The sequence below is a fragment of the Plectropomus leopardus genome, chromosome 2 (genome assembly GCF_026936395.1).
Source record: "Plectropomus leopardus strain MGB_pleo_1.0 chromosome 2, ASM2693639v1, whole genome shotgun sequence".
Taxonomy (NCBI): domain Eukaryota; kingdom Metazoa; phylum Chordata; class Actinopteri; order Perciformes; family Serranidae; genus Plectropomus; species Plectropomus leopardus.
This window is the reverse complement of record NC_142177.1, coordinates 39758063-39776491: the sequence shown is the minus strand read 5'-3', so window position 1 is coordinate 39776491 and position 18429 is coordinate 39758063. Positions and strand designations below refer to the sequence as shown.

The 18429-nt window shown below is 38.4% G+C and overlaps 3 protein-coding genes across 3 annotated transcripts; all 3 read left to right on the top strand.

The window, feature by feature from the left end:
• Positions 1-531: 531 nt before the first annotated feature.
• LOC121963900 (uncharacterized) lies at positions 532-6742 on the top strand. Its single transcript, XM_042514135.2, has 2 exons — positions 532-833; positions 3047-6742. The coding sequence occupies exons 1-2, from the start codon at positions 662-664 to the stop codon at positions 4078-4080; spliced, it is 1206 nt and encodes a 401-aa protein (XP_042370069.1). The 5' UTR covers positions 532-661; the 3' UTR covers positions 4081-6742.
• Positions 6743-7746: 1004 nt separating this feature from the next.
• Positions 7747-13232, top strand: LOC121964266 (uncharacterized). Its single transcript, XM_088070550.1, has 2 exons — positions 7747-8050; positions 11881-13232. Exons 1-2 carry the CDS (start codon positions 7879-7881, stop codon positions 12945-12947), a joined length of 1239 nt encoding a protein of 412 aa, XP_087926676.1. The 5' UTR covers positions 7747-7878; the 3' UTR covers positions 12948-13232.
• Positions 13233-14531: 1299 nt separating this feature from the next.
• LOC121938737 (nuclear factor 7, brain-like) lies at positions 14532-16508 on the top strand. The gene is made up of 2 exons (XM_088070517.1): positions 14532-14664; positions 14755-16508. The coding sequence occupies exon 2, from the start codon at positions 14770-14772 to the stop codon at positions 16195-16197; it is 1428 nt and encodes a 475-aa protein (XP_087926643.1). The 5' UTR covers positions 14532-14664; positions 14755-14769; the 3' UTR covers positions 16198-16508.
• The last annotated feature ends 1921 nt before the right edge of the window (positions 16509-18429 follow it).

Below are 18429 nucleotides of genomic sequence, written 5' to 3'. Positions count from 1 at the left end.
AATATATGTACAGTATTGCACCTCATACAGAGCTGCACAGGGGGATTAGCATCACGAGCTAATTTAAGGCTTCTGCCTTTCAGAAAATGGGAAGCAATGACCAACAAAAGAATGACCCACAAAATTGATATATATATATACATGGAATGTGTACATTTGTTATTATTTTGGAAAATACACACTGAAATGGGCAAATAAACCAAATATGAATGAACGAATGAATATATATATATATATATATATATATATATATTCATAAAATATATTGAAATAGCTTTTTATGTAAAATTATATATAAACTAGGAAACATAAAATACACACAATATTACTATTATCACATTAAAGGCAGTTTTGAACAGGTGGGTTTTGATATGTGTTTTGAACTGGCAGAGGTCGGTGCAGTCACAAATGTGAGGGTTAATCTTTGTGTGAATGTTTTCAGAGTTTTATGGGAAGAGAAATTATGAATAAAACACTTGCTGGTGGGCGGAAGGAACCAGTAGCTCGCGCCCACTGCCGGAAGTTAAACAGCGTGACACATCCAGCGGAAGTAAACAAAACCAGTGCTAGCTGCGTTAGCTCTCTGTGCGGATTCGGATTAGCAGCGGGATTATGGTGTAGTTGTTGCGTCGATAAAGGTGTCAGTCATAATTAGGAAACAATGTCTTCGGTTGAGTATTTGAGAGAGTTTGTCAACGAGCGACTAACTGCTGCTGCTGAAGAAATTTTCGGAGTTTTTAAAAGAACCATCGTCGAGTACGAAGAAGAGCTCGAGCGTCAGCGCAGACTGCTGGACAGCGTTTGGAAACCAGAAAATGAGATTTACAGGAAAGGTTGGTTCAACTTTAGTAGCTTAATAACAATGAATAGAGGAATTTGAATGACATTTATAATCGTAATTGTTAAAATATGCACTGATAGGGCTTGTAGTTTGCTCGCGTGTTGACATCTTCTCCTCCACCATCACTGTGGTGTCCTGTTCCCTTTGTTCTGGTCCCTGCAGAGCTGCCAGCAGGGCCGACAGCCTGCTGCTGGCACCGGCTCCGCAGTGGCAGCTGTCGCGGTGTTTGCTCGGTACTCACGGCCAATTCCGCCCTGCCACACTGCTCGCTTGTATCTGGGGCCGCCTGTACGCAGGGTTTCAGAAAAACCGAGGTCCAAAAACCAAGTCTGCTGGTTGTTTCTAAATATAACTGATTTAGAAATATTTTTTAAAAAAAAAAACTGCTGTGGAATATTGATGATTGTTATGATAATGAAATGATGAAAATTCTGTTATCTAATTATTATAATTTAAATAACACTTTGAAAGTATTTTTTGTCCTTCTTTATGCTAAATCGGCCAATTTTATTGTACTTCTAACTTATTTCTTGCAATTTTTTGGATCATCTCCTCTTAAGATGAGCATTTCCATATTTTGGATTTATTTTTTACAGAAACCCAGCAGGTTTGCTCAATTTCTAAAGGTTTAATTAAAAAAAAGTACAATACCCACCCACCCAACATTGTGTACCCACCAATATACACAGAGATGGAGAAAGATAGAAGGAATGAGAGACAGACAGAGCGATTAAAGCACTAGTTAACCATTGGCCTGAGAGAACAGGTAGCTCTTAAGCTTTATTTAAAAGACTATACAGTAGTGTATATCTCATCTTATCTTATCTTGTCATAGAGAAGTTTATTCCAGAGAGCAGGACCATAATAACTAAATGCACCCTCACCACATATGCTACTTATCATTGGAATCATTTCAGTGTAAAATAGCCGTAAACTGGCATAAAGCAAAACTGCTGAAAAGCAAAGCAGTTCAGGAGCAGCTGCAGTTGATGTAACTGCTGTGTTTCCACAACTGAAAGGTGACACTCCATCTACTCATGGAGCCTCACAAGCCTTTGTATTGTCAACAACACGGTTCTGAAACTCTTTCACAATAAAATGCTTTGTGTTGTTAACTGATGGGGTTCTGTCAACAGAAAGGTTTTTAGAAGGCTTTTATTTTAAAATGGAACAGGAAAAGTTACCTAACGTGGATGTTTGTGTATGTCTTCAGTCTGTGGTGGGTATAAACATTGACACTGTTGTAAGATATGTGGAGGGAGGTATAAAGTCAGAATGACAAAAAAATACACATACACTCAGATATATATACATATATATAATGTATGTGCATATTATATATATGAATTGTTGTTAGTTGTTATTTTATATCAAAATGACTCACTGAAAGCAGGTTGAGAAATGTAAGCTTAATGGTTTATTAATCCTGAAAAAATGCTGCTCTGGATTTTGATGTATTGCAGAAATGGGCCAAATCCATTAATGTAGTTTCTATGTGTGCTGAGCAACCACATTTAATGCTTTTGTTTTTTATTCATTGTTATTGTAGCACTCTGACATCTTGTGCCGCTCCTCTGGCAGATTGTGGCCCTGAAACTGGTGTCAGCTGCTGACGCCTCACATCTAATGAGCAAAAAGTGACAACTAAAACAGTTTTTTTTTAAAATTTGGGATTAAATATTTTAACATTCATTTGTAATTAAGTTTGTAAACAAAAAATTGTACACATAGCTGACTTTTTCCAGACTCTTATTTTGCATTTATTAAATATCTCGTGTTGTTTTATACACATATTAAAGTGCTAATAAAAGGGAGGGTCTTTAAACCATTATCGTAGCAGAAAATTATAGATAACTATAGGCAATAGTAATGTCATGTAGCCTGTTATTTAAGTTTTTTTTCAAAATAGGCAAAATGATAACCTCCTTGGCAAAAGTAATTAAATGAATTAAAACAAAAAACAGTAGAACATCATGGCTCAACAAGAATCTAAAACTGACAAATAACAGGGACTTGCTGACACCAAACCACTACTCGGCGCCCCTCACACTTCAAAGGCAAATTGAGGAAGAGGTATCTCAGCTGCCAGATGCCAAATGAGTGTCATTTGCTCGTCACCGTCTTAACACCTCCCTGATGTCTAATGTTTGTCACAGTGCCACTCGACTCTCACTGCCAGTAATCATACTCACTGTCTCTCTCCAGAGCTCCCACAGCAACATGTCTGTAAGGAGGAGGAGGAGGACGAGTTTCCTGCTGACCAGCAGCCCTGTATTCAGGAGAGCTCCGGTCTGGACCAGGAGGAGCCAGAGCCTCTACAGATTAAACAGGAGCAGGAGGAGCTCTGCAGCAGTCAGCAGGGGGAGCAGCTTGAGGACACTGAAGGCTTTATGTTGACTGTAAGTTACGAGGAAGGTGACCACAGAGAAGATCAGACTCTGGACTTCAACTCTGAAGACACTTTAAGTGCATCAGAGACAGAGTCTGTAGACAACATACCAGTTATAACCTACGTGATACCAGAAGCAAATAGTGATCACCAGCTCCGCCCCCACAACTCTCAAGTTGCTGAGAGACAAGCTCAGAAAGGAGGCGAGCGTGGAGACTCAGGATCAACCGGAAACGCAGAGCTGCATTCAAAGGAAAGTGATCATGCAAGCAATAGTCAAACTAACAATGTATACGCCTCTACCACATCAAATATGCACCACAATACTCGCACAGGTGAAAAGTCTTTCAAATGTGAGACTTGTGGGAAAGTTTTCAAGGTCAGGTCCCGATTACAAAAACACACGAGAATCCACACGGGCGAGAAGCCGTACCTTTGCACTACCTGCGGAAAAAAATTCAGCTACAAATCAGTATTGAAAAAGCATATTAGAATCCACACAGGTGAGAAGCCGTGCCTTTGCACTATATGCGGGAAGAGACTCTGTAACATGACTTCATTGACGAGGCATATCAGAACCCACACAGGTGAGAAGCCGTATGCTTGTAAAATATGTGGAGCAGCTTACAGAGTCAATGATGACCTGAAAGTCCATATGAGGATTCACACGGGTGATAAACCGTACCTTTGCAGTACTTGCGGGAAAAGATTCAATAACATATCAGCTCTGAAAAACCACGTTAGAATCCACACAGGGGAGAAGCCATTCATTTGCATGTGCGGGAAAGCTTTTAGACAAAAAGGTACCCTGATGTTTCACATGAAACTCCACAGCGGTGAGAAGTCATAACTTTGCAAAACCTGCAGGAAAAAAAAAGACACAAGATGTGTCTCAATTGTAAAGGCATATAAAATCTTACACAGACAAGTGTCCTTGTGTTTTAAATCATGTGGGAGATGATTAAAGTTCTGGTTCATATTCAAAACTAGGGTTTCAGCGATATACAAGGTATACCGCGGTATTAAAGTTATTGTATTGTGTACATTTACCTATCTACAGTACTGAAGAAAATGCAGTCAGAGTAATAATCTCTCCTGTGTATAAGCATCTCCTTTTCCCTTTATCTAACTTTTTGCAAATCCTGGTAAAACTATCCTGATCACGTGAGCTCAACATTCAGTTTCTCTCCGTCTCAGTCGTGGCCCTTTTTCCCATGAAAGCTGCTCAGTAGCACATGAAGCAAAACTGCAATATTTCTTCCTTATGAAAGTACTTAGATTTTCCTCATTACTGGGCCCATATGGCATGTGCACAAGCCACTTGGGTGGCCGAGTGTGCCCAAGCGGCTAACTTCCACTCGGGGAGAGTCTTAATTTTGGGTTTAGTGGTTCACTTGCTTGAATGGTGGTCAAAAAATTTAATCTTGTGGCTCTTTTAAATTTTCAAAAAGTTATTGAACTGGAAGGCTTAAATCTAGATTGTGAAATGAGTCGTTTCGTGGGGGTTTTGAAGGTCACAAAAATAATCCACTGATTTCCAGACATCTCTTTCCCAATGTAAGTCAAAGGGAAAAAGTGTTTTTGGGCCCCATAGCATCATGTGACGGACCTGGAGGGTGTAATTCCACTTTTGGCCTTTAAACTACCATAAAATTAACATCAGAGCCTTCAGTCTGCTGCCAAAAACTATTTCATTGGGAGGGAGTTACTCGCTTTGTCAGACAAACTCCTTCAGCCAATCCTGATGTTCAGCATTTGCTGATGGTCTTAATAGGCTGCTTTTTTACACACACCACCCTTGAAAATTTTTCCCCAATTATCATAAAGTGTTTTTTCAACCCCAAAAAACTGTCTGTGTAACTGATTATAGTAATAATACTTATTGTCTAATACTATATACCGTGATACTGTAAAACTGTGGTGTTTTCTGAGAGGATTATTATACCGGGAAAATCTCACACCGTTGCAGCCCACTTCAGAACACGCAACAACTCAGAGAAGTGAGGCGTCATATAACTGAAACACTTTTAGGAAAAGTTTAACTCAAATGGCATACTCGTAGAAACGCCTATAAACACCGGAGAAACCATCGAGCTGAAAAACCTGTGGAGACGTTCCACCAAGAGGTCACAATATGTGAAAGTAAAACATTTAGTTAAAGTTGCCGTCAGTTTTTGTTGAACTGACCCTTATTTCTACTCCTTTGTGTGTTGGCAACATTATTTCTTTGCAGTGTTTGTATAATCTAAATTTATGGGAAAATGTTTGTTGTGTGGTGAATACATATTTTCTAAAAATGTTGGACCAGGTTAGATTATTTAAAATAAATATTTATCAAGTTTTATACACCAACTCAGTTATGAGTGGATTGTGAACTCTGAGGTTGAGGCTAAGAAACCCACTCTCTGCTGGTGTTTACTCATTTATATATTCATCCTGACAAATAGTCTTTTCTTTTATGTCTGCAGCCTGTCATTTAATTTTATATTTTTAATGCATTTTGTGATTGAATCAAGGTGATATAATTCTTTTCGTTTTGGATTTTAGAGTTGAGACACAAACACAAATTGTAGATGTGCTATGTTTAGGGGGTGCATGATATTGGATTTTTTGCCGATGTCTGATATGCAGATATATACTGTAAATACTAATTTGGCTTATAACCAATACCAATATCTATATATCCACTTTTTTTCCCACCCAATTTATTTGATTACAAAGTTTCTTCTGTAGTGGAAATTAACATGTTATGCATACTCTTAAGCTTTTTAATGTATGTAATATTCATTCAATATGCAAAATAAGAAAAATACTTTAACTTAGGGTGGATGTTTTGTACATGTTCACTCAGTCAATTAAATAAAAATGGGATTTTGGGATGTTGGCAGAAATCAGCATATTAGCTGATTCCAATATTTAATTTTAAAGCCAATATCTGCCAACACGGATGACATGCTGATAAAATCGTGCATCCCTAACAACAATGAATCAGCTTTAAAAAATGAATACAGTAATCAAGATCTAAAGGAACGTGGGCAATAAAGTAGTGTCTCTGATCTCGTGTATATTCTAATAATAAAGCTTTGTGTGGTGCTGATTTAAGAATGCCAGATTCACTGTAAAGTATGTAGTTGTTTGCAAATGCTTTTCATCATGTAGCTGTGCGCAAATTCAATCAAAATCAAGGCTGCAGACGCGTGTGACTGACATTACATTAAAAATGATCATAGCGAAGAATAGCTTTTTTCAGAGTGTTAAGTTATAACAAGCAATAGGTGTTTTAATGTTGCAGTTTTACTGCAGGAGGTCAAGTTAAAGTATAATTTGTTATTGTTCAATCAGTGGAGCTGCTTCTTATTGAACAAACATGTATGCAGTGAAAAATTGTAACTATGTGTAATCAAGTACTGTATTTATGTGCAACCTTGACTGTCCTCAGAAGGCCACAATTGCATTTACATTCTACATGGATATAAATCTTGAACACTTTAAATAAAATGAAAAAAACCCCATTGTTGATTATTTGGTTTTATGCTACATATAGTTCTTCACTACATTTTACAGGCAACAGTGATTTTAAAGCCTCTACATTTACTTTACAGCCAAAGTGACTTTGTCTGTAAAAATTTAAACATAAAAAATAAAAATAATAATAATGAGCTTATGAGATATGATTCCTTGTTAAACTTTCCCTCAGTGTGTGAACCAGTTAAAAATGACATACCTCCACCTTGACAAGCTGCTACAGAAATGTATCATGGCCTCAAAAACACTAACAAGCACTGTTTTGTTTGAGTACTTGCATGTTTCATGCTCACATTACATTTTTTACCTTATGCAAATTTCCTATATTTACTAACATCTTGAATGCACAGTGTATTTTATGCTGTGTTTATGCTGCTTTTACTTACCTGTGTCCACATAGATGGGTTCCTGAATAAATAATACAAAAACAAACCAAAAACCCCAACAACAGCCAAAAAACAAAAAAGACACAAAATAACTTGAGAAGGAAACACACACACACACACACACACACACACACAAAAACACACAAAAATATACCAAAAAAAAAAAAAAAAAAAAAAAGCCCGGAAATTATCAAGAATTAATGAAACACAAAAACTGACAAGAAAATTACCTGAAATAATAATAATTGTTATTATTATTATTATTATGTAACATAATTTTAGATATGAAATTATGATAATTATAGCTATAGTTTAGCTAGCATTTTTCCATATCTTACCTTTTACAGGACATTTCTTTGCCAAATTGCTCATTGTTTTTTTTATCCAATATTTTAAAGAAGAAATGAAACTAGTTTTCTCAAAAACAACAACAACAACAACAAATTGTTTGAATTATCATTTACAACATATGCCATTAGCAAACCTAGACCTCTGTGTTCATATACGTCTGACCGTTGTTCAATGAGGGGAGAAAAAATGTGGAAAAAACATATTTCTGCAGATGAGCGGAAAAAAGGGAAACTTAATTCCACCCGGAACTTAAACAGTGTGACACATATAGCGGAAGTAAACAATAGCAGTGCTAGCTGCGTTAGCTCTGCGGGTGTCTGTAACTAGCAGGGAGATGATGGTGTAGTAAAAGCGAAGATAAATGTGTCGGTTGTGAATCAGCAACAATGTCTTCAGTTGAGTATTTGAGAGAGTTTGTCAGTGAGAGACTAACTGCTGCTGCGGAAGAAATATTCGGAGTTTTTAAAAGAACCATCGTCGAGTACGAAGAAGAGCTCGAGCGTCAGCGCAAACTGCTGGACATCGTTTGGAAACCAGAAATACACTTACAGAGGACAGGTGAGTACAGTTTTATCGAGGATACACATTTTTACATGTACATTTTTAATTTAGATAAGACGGACGTCTCTCCTCGGCTCTGCCTTCACTTTGTTTGTCTTGTTTTCCGTTTGTGCTCTGTCTTACTTTTCTATCCATCTAATCTTAACCCATCCCCTAAAAATTAAATCACAGTTATGCAACTTAAACTCAGTACTTATAGGAATATGTTCTCTGTTACTTGTTCTGCCTGTGTGTTATCTCACTCTGTAAGTTTTAGGCTATTTGCTAATGTAGCTAATTATTGTGTTACTAATCTATGTGTCAGATTTTCTTTTTGTAATTTTCTGTAGAACTCAAACATTTTTGTGTTTTCTGATGCTGTTGCTTACTGCTGTTTTTAGGCTATAATCGATTAATAAGATGATAAGACGTGGGGCATGGATAACATAACTGCTGAAGACTTAAAATTTGCTAGTAGAAAACTTCATCCTTTGTTAGCTTTGTGTATTACAAGTTCTTTTAGTCCCTGGAATCCTGCCAGAGTCAATGTTATCCGTCATACTGCTGCCTGTTATTAAAGACAAATCTGCGTCAAAAGTGTCATTTGACTCGTTTTCTGAGTTTGAAGCACAGAGCCTGAGTTAACTAATAAAGTTGATAACCACCTTCGTGGTTCTCTGTTAGCTCTGACCGAGGCTGCAGGTTTGTCGAGCCAGCTCACTCAGAGAGAGCTCTGTAGAGCTCTGTCTGGCTCTGTTGAGCTGGCTTGGTTGTATAACTCCCCTGGCCAGCATTTTATCCAAACTGCTGGAGAGAATCCTCTTGTCCAGGCTAGAGCAGTACATCTGCACTACTGATAATCAGTTTGGCTTTAAACGTGAACATGGCACTGATAAGTGCATTTTTGCTTTAAAAAAAATCCTTGATGAAATCACAGGCAAAATTTTACAGTGTTTTTTTATTTTATTGATGCACTGAAGGCCTTTGATCGCATAAATCATGAAAAATTATTTAAGAAACTGTTATAAAGAGAGGTTCCTGGATTTCTTGTAAGAATCCTGGTGTTTTGTTATGCGCATCAGACAATGCACACTTACTTTATTATTAAGTTTATTGGAGACAACCCCTGCCTTACAATACTCATACTAACATACTATTTAGTATTCAAGAAAAAGATTTAGTATGTCCCAATACGAAGTATGTGAAATGCAGTATGCCAGAAATACCAGGATGTCCTACTACATCCGGACACATTTTGCAGTATGCAAGCCAGCATGCTTTTTCTTGCTTCTGACCCACAATCCTCTGTGCAGCGGATGATACGTCACATACGTCCCGGTGTGTCACACGAATATAAATAAAGCCGAGAGAGCACAAACGTGACAGCTCACTGACAGATGACAGTTGGTTTGAGGAATAGCAGACACCACAATAACAGATTACAGCACATTCAAGTACTAATAATGTTTTGCGACTCGTGTGTACAATTAATATCTTAATATACTATCGCTGCATGAAGCTAAATGGATAAATGAGTGAAAAAAAATGTCAACCAATATTTGAATGCATGTTGTCTTAGAATGGCTTAGTATGTCCCAATTGTCTTCATACTGCATGTAACAGTATGTACTCTGTAAGGGCAGCTGCAGTGCGTACTAACGGTAAAAAGATAAAGTATGCAATTTGGAAAGCAGCAGTTTCCACTTGGATCTTTGTCAGATCAAATGGGTTCGGACCTGACAAAGACACAAGTGGGATTGAAACGTTGTCTCCAATAAACTTGTGTGGCATGGAGTAAGTGTGCAGACGTTACCTTTTGTCTTCATTCAAGTTTTTTAATAGCTTTGCACCTACGCAATGTGCGTATTACTATCCTTTTTTGACATTCTGTATCCGCCCCATTTCAAGTGAGCAATGGTGTCCGACAGCGTGGTGTTTTATCTCTGTTTTTATTTAACATTTATGTGGATGAATTATCAATGCAGTTAAACAGATGTGACTCTGGATGTGTGGAAGGTAGATCTCTTGTCAGTCACCTTATGTACGCAGAGGATTTGGTCATTTTGTCTCGTTATAGTGCTGGACTTCAACAGTTATTGAGAGTCTGTTGATTTGATTTGATTTGATTTTTTATTTCGAACATGTAAATAGGAAATAAAAAAAATATTCCTTATTCATTTAAACCTATACTATACGTAACTGAACATACATCCACATATTAAATTTAATTTCTACAACTTTTCATCACATTTAGAGAAAAAAACAGAAAGATAAAGCAGGCAAAGAAAACTCCTCCTGTAAACACGGAGTGATTGTCACAGCCCCTCTTCCTCCCTGTACCTCGTGAATATGTTTTGTTTTCATACAGAATTTTAAACTCTGTCGCCGCAGGTTCGGTGCTTGGTCCTGGTTGGTTGAGGCAGGAGGTTGGCATCAGAGGAGCGGAGGGTACAGGAAGGAGTGTGGTGTATAAGCAGGTTAGCGAGGCAGGAGGGGGCCTGGTGATAGGGGGCTTTATGAGTGAGGAGAACCTGGAAGTGTAAGCGTTGTGGGACGGAGTGAGTGGAGGTTCTGGAGGAGAGGGGACGGGTGATATGATCGCAGGATTGAGTGAGAAGGCGAGCGGCAGAGTTCTGAATGTGCTGGAGTTTTATTGAAAACTTTGAGCGATGAGCCATAGAGAATGCTTTTGCAGTAATCAGCTCTGGAGGTGATGAAGGTATATATAGGTATATGTATGTATATGTAGGTATATATGTAGAGTAGGAAAATCTGAAAGTGGCATTATTTTGGCTCTCGCCAAACCTGAACCGAGTTCAGTGAGGTTTAAGTCTGTAATTTGGAGCCACTGGCGTTCATGTCTGCATGTAAAATGCCTGATTCACTGTGGTATGTTTTTATATGTCTTTATACATTTTTAATTTATTTTTATTGCATGTCCTTATGTATGGACCTCGCTATGAGCTGATTCCTTAATCAAGTTTTAATTGAATTGAATTGATTGATTAATGTCTTTATTTCAGACATGTAAAATATGACAAAAAACAGTAGTTAAAAGCATACGATCATTTAGACACTACATTTATTCAGAAAGTCCATTCTGATAGATATGTGTGCCTGACAGGATGACCTACAATCCCACCCAGGGTTGGAAATAAACTTTTTTGTCCACCTGCCACTGTAGCTGCTAGTGGATTCCAAAATCTATCAGCCATTCAATAGATTATCATAGTTTTTGTGGCTGATTAAGCAAATCTAGCAGACACTTGCATATTTTACCAGCATTTGGCTGGTGACTGGTGCTAATTTCCAACCCTGGTGCTACCCGTTTATTCAATAATTAAATTGTTATCAATAACTCCCTGATAGAAATCCTGTACTTTTCGTACATGTACAGGCCTTCACATATACACACCAACATCTAAACATTTACAATTCTGATCATAGTATTTACTGCTTTTAACACACCTTTATACATATACCCTTCTTCTTCTTCTTCTTCTTCTTCTTCTTCTTCTTCTTCTTCTTCTTTCCATCATAATTGTTATTAATTGTTTTCATTGTTATTGCTGTACGTTTGTTTCTCTCCCCTCTGTGGCTCTCTCACTCTCTCTCATAGGATTTAAAGCCCTCTGATTTGATTTGTGATATTGGACTTTATAGATCAAATATAAATTAAAACTACTATTTCTGCAGCCTTTTTGGGGCGTGCCTTGTGATTGCACTACAGTAACCTTTGACTTGCCTGTTCTGTAAAGCACTTTGGATGTGAAATGTGCTATATAAATAAATGTACTTTGCCTTGCCTGTATATATTTTCAAGTAGTAATTTACTTATCACCCTCTAGAGCTCCCAGAGCAATATGCCTGTAAAGAGGAGGAGGATCTCGCCAGCAAGCAGAGGAACTCCAGTTTGGACCAGGAAGAGCCAGAGCCTCCACAGATTAAAGAGGAGCAGGAGGAACTAGCACTGAAGCAGGAGGCTGATGCCTTCATGTTGACTCCTACTTATGATGGAAATGACCACAGTGAAGATCAGACTCTGAACTTTATTCCTGATGACACTGTAAGTACAGCAGAGTCTGTAGTCAACATACCAGTTATAACCTACGTAATACCAGAACCAAATAGGGACCACCAGCTCGTCTCTCACAACTCTCATGTAGCTGAGAGCCAAAATCAGAAAGAAGGCGAGCGTGGAGACTGGGGATCAGCTGGAAATGCAGAGCTTCCTCCAAAGCAAAGACGCTATGAAAGTGATAGTCACACTAACAATGTATACAACTCTACTGTGTTAAATGTTTACCGTAATACTCAGACAGGGGAAAAGTCTTTTAAATGCGACACTTGTGGGAAAACTTTCAAGTTTAGGTCCCAGTTGTTTATACACCTGAGAATCCACACGGGCGTTAAGCCCTTTTCTTGTAAAACATGTGGAAAAGAATTCCGATATAATAGTCACTTGATTGTCCACATGACAACACACACAGGCGAGAAGCCGTATTCTTGCAAAATATGTGGAAAAGAGTTCAGGCACAATAGTCGTTTGATAGTCCACATGAGAATCCACACAGGCGAGAAGCCGTACCTTTGCAAGACCTGCGGCAACAGATTCTGTGAGCTGTCAGTGTTGAAACGGCACATGAGAATCCACACAGGTGAGAAGCCGTATTCGTGTAAAACATGTGGGAGAGCTTTCAGGCGTAATGGTGACTTGAAAGTCCACATGAGAACTCACACAGGTGAGAGGCCGTACCTTTGCAAGACCTGCGGGAAAAGATTCAGTGAGATGTCTGCATTGAAAAAGCACATGAGGATTCACACAGGTGAGAAGCCGTATACTTGTGAAACCTGTGGCAAAGATTTCAGAATTAGCAGTAACTTGACAGTCCACATGAAAAGAGCCCACAGGTGAGAGACTGAATCACTGCAGCACACAGGTTCCAGTTGTAGTCACAACCAAACAGGTGAGCTGTGAAGTTGGAAAATATGTGAAAAAGATTAGTGTTTTGTTGATCACATGAAAAGACTGGCGAGAAACTATATTCTTGCAGAACTTTGTTTTTTCACCTTCATATGACTGTATCGTTTCTATTTCTGTTTGCAACATTGGAACAATCATAATCTCTCAAATCAAGGAAAATGTAAATTTCACACTGAGTACAATGCAAAACTTATTAAAGTAATTATGAAATATCAATGGTTCTGCCAACTGGTTCTTTCCTCATCTCAAAGTCAGTGCGTTTTTTTAAATGGTTTTTTCATGACAGACAGACTTTCATGTTTTGTTCTACGACATAAAATATGCCATTCATGAACTTTGAAACTTTTATGTGTCTATAAAAAGGCAGTGTTAGATTCTCTTTAAGACTATTTCCCCCCTTTAAAGTTTTTTTGTGGTGTATGCAGTTGTATCAAAGCTGAAATAGCAACTTTCACTGCAGCATTCTCCGTCATTGAATCAAGCTTTTATCTTTATCATTGGCCAAAGTCTGCTGTCGTGGCATTTTTAAAGCTTAAGGGTGTCGTTCTAATGGGTGTCATTCTGTAACTGATCCACTAAAATAAAAAAGAAGTGTATTAGAATTTCACACAAAACCAAAAATCAAAAAAGCTAAAAAACAAACCAAAACAAACAAACAAACATGTAGATCTTAGTTTTAATGACTCGATTTACACTCAAATACAAAACAAACTCACTGCAGCACTTAGATTCAGTCTTTTAATAATAAAAACAATGACAGTACATTTTATTTATAGAGTGCTTTTCACATTGCTCAAAGAAGCTTATCTGAGACAAAACAAAGTCAATTAAAATCAGTTAAACATACTGAATAATAGACAGACATTGGGCCTCATTCAAAAATGATATATGAACAAAGTTTTAGTTATTTTTGCTTGAATCCCTGATTTACTGTTATTATGTTAATGCCTGTTGATTTTTTGGATTCACCAGTGTTTTCTTATTTTTGCTTTTCTCTTAGGTAAGAGAAAATTCTACAAATTGTATCAAGATAAGAGAAAAACAAACTCGTTTTCATAGCCCACAAAATGTTGTCCAGCACAAGGAAAGTTTTACATTTGAGGAACATTTAAAATTTGCATTAATATCATATAATCACATTTATAGAATATTTTAGAGTAATTACAATGACTGGATTATTACATTTCAGGACTAAAGAAATATACTACACTTGGTTCATTGATCTTAGTTACTGTAATTTAAGTTACTGTGTGTCCCTCTGCTGACCAGTGCTGGAATGCAACTAAGTACATTTGCCCAAGTCCTGTACTTCATTTTAAATCTGAGGAACTTTAACATTAAGTATTTAAATCTCATGCTGTTTTCCACTTCTATTCCATGACACCTTTGAGGGTTTGAGGGTTTATGTGAGAATGATGAACCTTGCATGACTATTGCAGTTAATAGCTAATCATTTACAAAAAATGCTCTCATAAAGTTGCACCCTTTGCATGACTCACCTGAAACAAACTAGGATGTACAGCGTGTCATTTTGACACACCGACAGAGAGAGATTTACCTTTGAACCAAACTCAAAACCTCCACAGAGAAAAAGAACAGAAGGGAGAGCTGGAACACTGCAATCTGCCGCTGACTTCACGCACTGAATGTGAGTTTAACACAGCAGGTTACACTCTAGTTGATACACTAAAAGCATGACATACTAATTTGCAGTTTTGTTGCTCTGCTTTGTTTTCAGCATTTTTTAAACACGATGGCTTCCATATCAGAGGAGGAATTCTCTTGTCCGGTCTGCCAGGACGTCTTTAAAGATCCTGTCGTCCTCTCATGCAGCCACAGCTTCTGTAGAGACTGTCTGCAGAACTGGTGGAGAGGGAAACAAAATCATGAATGTCCGGTTTGTAAGAGAAGGTCATCGAAGGGTCGTCCACCTTGTAACCTCATATTAAGAAACCTATGTGAGGCCTTCTTGCAGGAGAGAGATCGTAGAGCTTCAGAGGCTCTCTGCAGTCTGCACTCTGAGAAACTCAAACTCTTCTGTCTGGACCATCAGCAGCCGGTGTGTGTCGTTTGCAGAGTTTCAAAAACACACAACAACCACAGTTTCAGACCCAGCGATGAAGCTGCACAGGAGCACAAAGAGGAGCTCCGGAAGTCCTTGAAGCCCTTACAGGAGAAACTGAAGCTGTTTGAAAAAGTGAAAGGAAACTGTGATCAAACAGCAGAGCACATTAAGATCCAGGCTCAACACACAGAGATGAAGATTAAGCAGCAGTTTAGGAAGCTTCACCAGTTTCTACACGAGGAAGAGGAGGCCAGGATCTCCGCTCTGAGGGAGGAGGAGCAGCAGAAGAGTCGGAGGATGAAGGAGAAGCTGGAGGCTCTGAGCAGAGAGATAGCAGCTCTTTCAGACACAGTCAGAGACACAGAGGACGAGCTGAGAGCGGAGGACGTCTCGTTCCTGCTCAACTACAAGGCTGCAGTGGACAGAGTCCAGCAGCGACTCCTGCTGGAGGATCCACAGCTGCTCTCAGGAGCTCTGATAGACGAGGCCAAACACCTGGGAAACCTGTCCTTCAACATCTGGGACAAGATGGAGGACATGGTCTCCTACAGTCCTGTGATTCTGGACCCAAACACTGCTGGTCCAGAACTCATCCTATCTGATGATCTGACCAGTATGAGTTACGGAGAGAAACAGAAGCTCCCAGACAATCCAGAGAGGTTTGATTACTTTCACCCTGTCCTGGGCTCTAAGGGCTTTAAGTCAGGGTGTCACAGCTGGGACGTCGAAGTTGGCGACAGTACTTGCTGGTTTCTGGGTGTAGCAAAGGAGTCAGTCAGGAGGAAAGGGAGAATAAGGTCAGGACTGTGGAGAATAGGATTCTCTAATGGTAAATATAAAGCCTTTTTCTCGTCAGGCCACACAGTCGGTCTCCGAGTGGAGAAGAAGCTCCAGAGGATCAGAGTTTACCTGGACTGGTTCTTTGGAGAGCTGACATTCTCTGATCTTGACACTGACACACCCATACACACCTTCACACACACTTTCACTGAGAAAATGTTTCCATACTTCAGCAATAGTGACAAAATCCCAATCAAGATCTTACCAAATGTGAAGGAGGATGATTATGATGATTTTGGTGATGGCAATAGTTACGATTCTGAATACGATGATTAGGTAGTGCACATACAGTACATGATTCCTTAAAAGGAAGTATCATGTAATGAACAGTTGAAACTTAAAGAAATTTGCTTGCCCACAAACCAAAAAATGTCGGCAACTATTTTTTTTATAATCCTGTAAGTCATTTTTCATGGTTTCAGCTTCCCCTATATACTGTATGTATGTATGTATCTGGACTTTCTACTTTTCCTTTTATTTTAATTATTTTTGATTTAACACATGTATTTAAACCTTTTTGCAATACTTAACACTTTAACATGTTTCCCTGGAATTACATTTACTTTATTCAAGTTAATTTAACAGTAGACCTATGTCAGTTTCATTTCTTCAGAAGTGCTTCGTCCTCTTCCAGCCTTTTATGGTGTCAAGTCTCCAGTCTTGGCCATGTGCCAGTCCTTGTACACTGCACCGCTTGTTTAGGGGGTGTTTCATGTGCTACTAGGTGACTTATAATCAGTGGGATCAGAACAAATTCGGATGAGCGTTTATTTAAGATCATTTGGTGCATCTGGAGTTGACTTCTTTTGTATTTTCTTTTACCACAAAATTCAAAGAAAATCAAATTTAAGATAAAGTTGCTGCATGAAGCCCATCGTTTCAGTGGCTGAAAATAAGTTGGGACCTTTTGGGAAATTAAGTAAATATTAACATGAAGGACAGAAAAGAATAAGAGAATCAAACTCGACAGGTGCTTTTAAATGCCACTAAACACATAAAAACGGAGCTGAGAGAAAAAAAAGGGGATGACAACCAGCAAACCAAGCAGGATGTTATTCTGCGATCGCAGGCCGTTCGCTCACTTGCAGGAATACTTTTATGTGAGAATGATGAACCTTGCATGACTATTGCAGTTAATAGCTAATCATTTACAAAAAATGCTCTCATAAAGTTGCACACTTTGCATGACTCACCTGAAACAAACAAGGATGTACAGCGTGTCATTTTGACACACCGACAGAGAGAGATTTACCTTCGAACCAAACTCAAAACCTCCACAGAGAAAAAGAACAGAAGGGAGAGCTGGAACACTGCAATCTGCTGCTGACTTCACGCACTGAATGTGAGTTTAACACAGCAGGTTACACTCTAGTTGATACACTAAAAGCATGACATACTAATTTGCTGTTTTGTTGCTCTGCTTTGTTTTCAGCATTTTTCAAACACCTCACCTTCAACATCTGGAACAAGATGGAGGACATGGTCTCCGACAGTCCTGTGATTCTGGACTCAAACACTGCTGGTCCAGAACTCATCCTATCTGATGATCTGACCAGTATGAGTTACGGAGAGAAACAGAAGCTCCCAGACAATCCAGAGAGGTTTGATTACTTTCACCCTGTCCTGGGCTCTAAGGGCTTTAAGTCAGGGTGTCACAGCTGGGACGTCGAGGTTGGTGACAGTACTTGCTGGTTTCTGGGTGTAACGACGGAGTCAGTCAGGAGGAAAGGGAGAATAAGGTCAGGACTGTGGAGAATAGGATTCTCTAATGGTAAATATAAAGCAAAAACAGTCCAAAACACTTTTAAATAGCATGTCCAAAAAAACACCAAAAATGCAAGGCTATAGTATGGCAAAAATGTCAGAAAATGCTATTTTCAAAAAGCTGCTTAAAAACAATTTAAACCACATAAAAACAGTGTGCCGAGACACGCCATTGCAAAAGATTTTGCAAAAACAGTCCAAAACACTTTTAAATAGCTTGCCAAAAAAATCCACGAAAAATGCAAGGCTATAGTATGGCAACAATCTCAAAAAATGCCATTTTAAAAAAACTGCTGAAAACCATTTTAAACCACATGAAAAAGGTTGCCGAGACACGCCATGGCAAATGTTTTTGCAAAAACAGTCCAAAACACCCTTAAATAGCATGTCCAAAAATCCACTAAACATACAAGGCTATAGTATGGCAAAAATGTCAAAACATGCTGTTTTCAAAAAACAGCTCAAAACAATTTTAAACCACATAAAATAATGTGCCGAGACACGCCATAGCAAAGGATTTTGCAAAAACAGTCAAAAACACCCTTTAATAGCATATCCAAAAATACACCAAAAATGCAAGGCTATAGTATGGCAAAAATATCAAAAGATGCCATTTTCAAAAAACTGCTTAAAGTTATTTGAAACCACATAAAATAAGGTGCCGAGACATGCCATGGCAAAGGATTTTGGCAAAAAAAGCCAAACAAACTTTTAAATAGCATGTCCAAAAAAACCCACCAAAAA

What these genes read in the sequence shown, in the direction of transcription:
- LOC121963900 (XM_042514135.2), top strand. Translation starts at nt 662, where the DNA reads ATGTCTTCGGTTGAGTATTTGAGAGAGTTTGTCAACGAGCGACTAACT. An exon ending in AAATGAGATTTACAGGAAAG is followed by an intron (nt 834 to 3,046) that starts GTTGGTTCAACT and finishes GTCTCTCTCCAG; the next exon opens with AGCTCCCACAGCAACATGTC.
- LOC121964266 (XM_088070550.1), top strand. Translation starts at nt 7,879, where the DNA reads ATGTCTTCAGTTGAGTATTTGAGAGAGTTTGTCAGTGAGAGACTAACT. An exon ending in AATACACTTACAGAGGACAG is followed by an intron (nt 8,051 to 11,880) that starts GTGAGTACAGTT and finishes ATCACCCTCTAG; the next exon opens with AGCTCCCAGAGCAATATGCC.
- LOC121938737 (XM_088070517.1), top strand. Translation starts at nt 14,770, where the DNA reads ATGGCTTCCATATCAGAGGAGGAATTCTCTTGTCCGGTCTGCCAGGAC.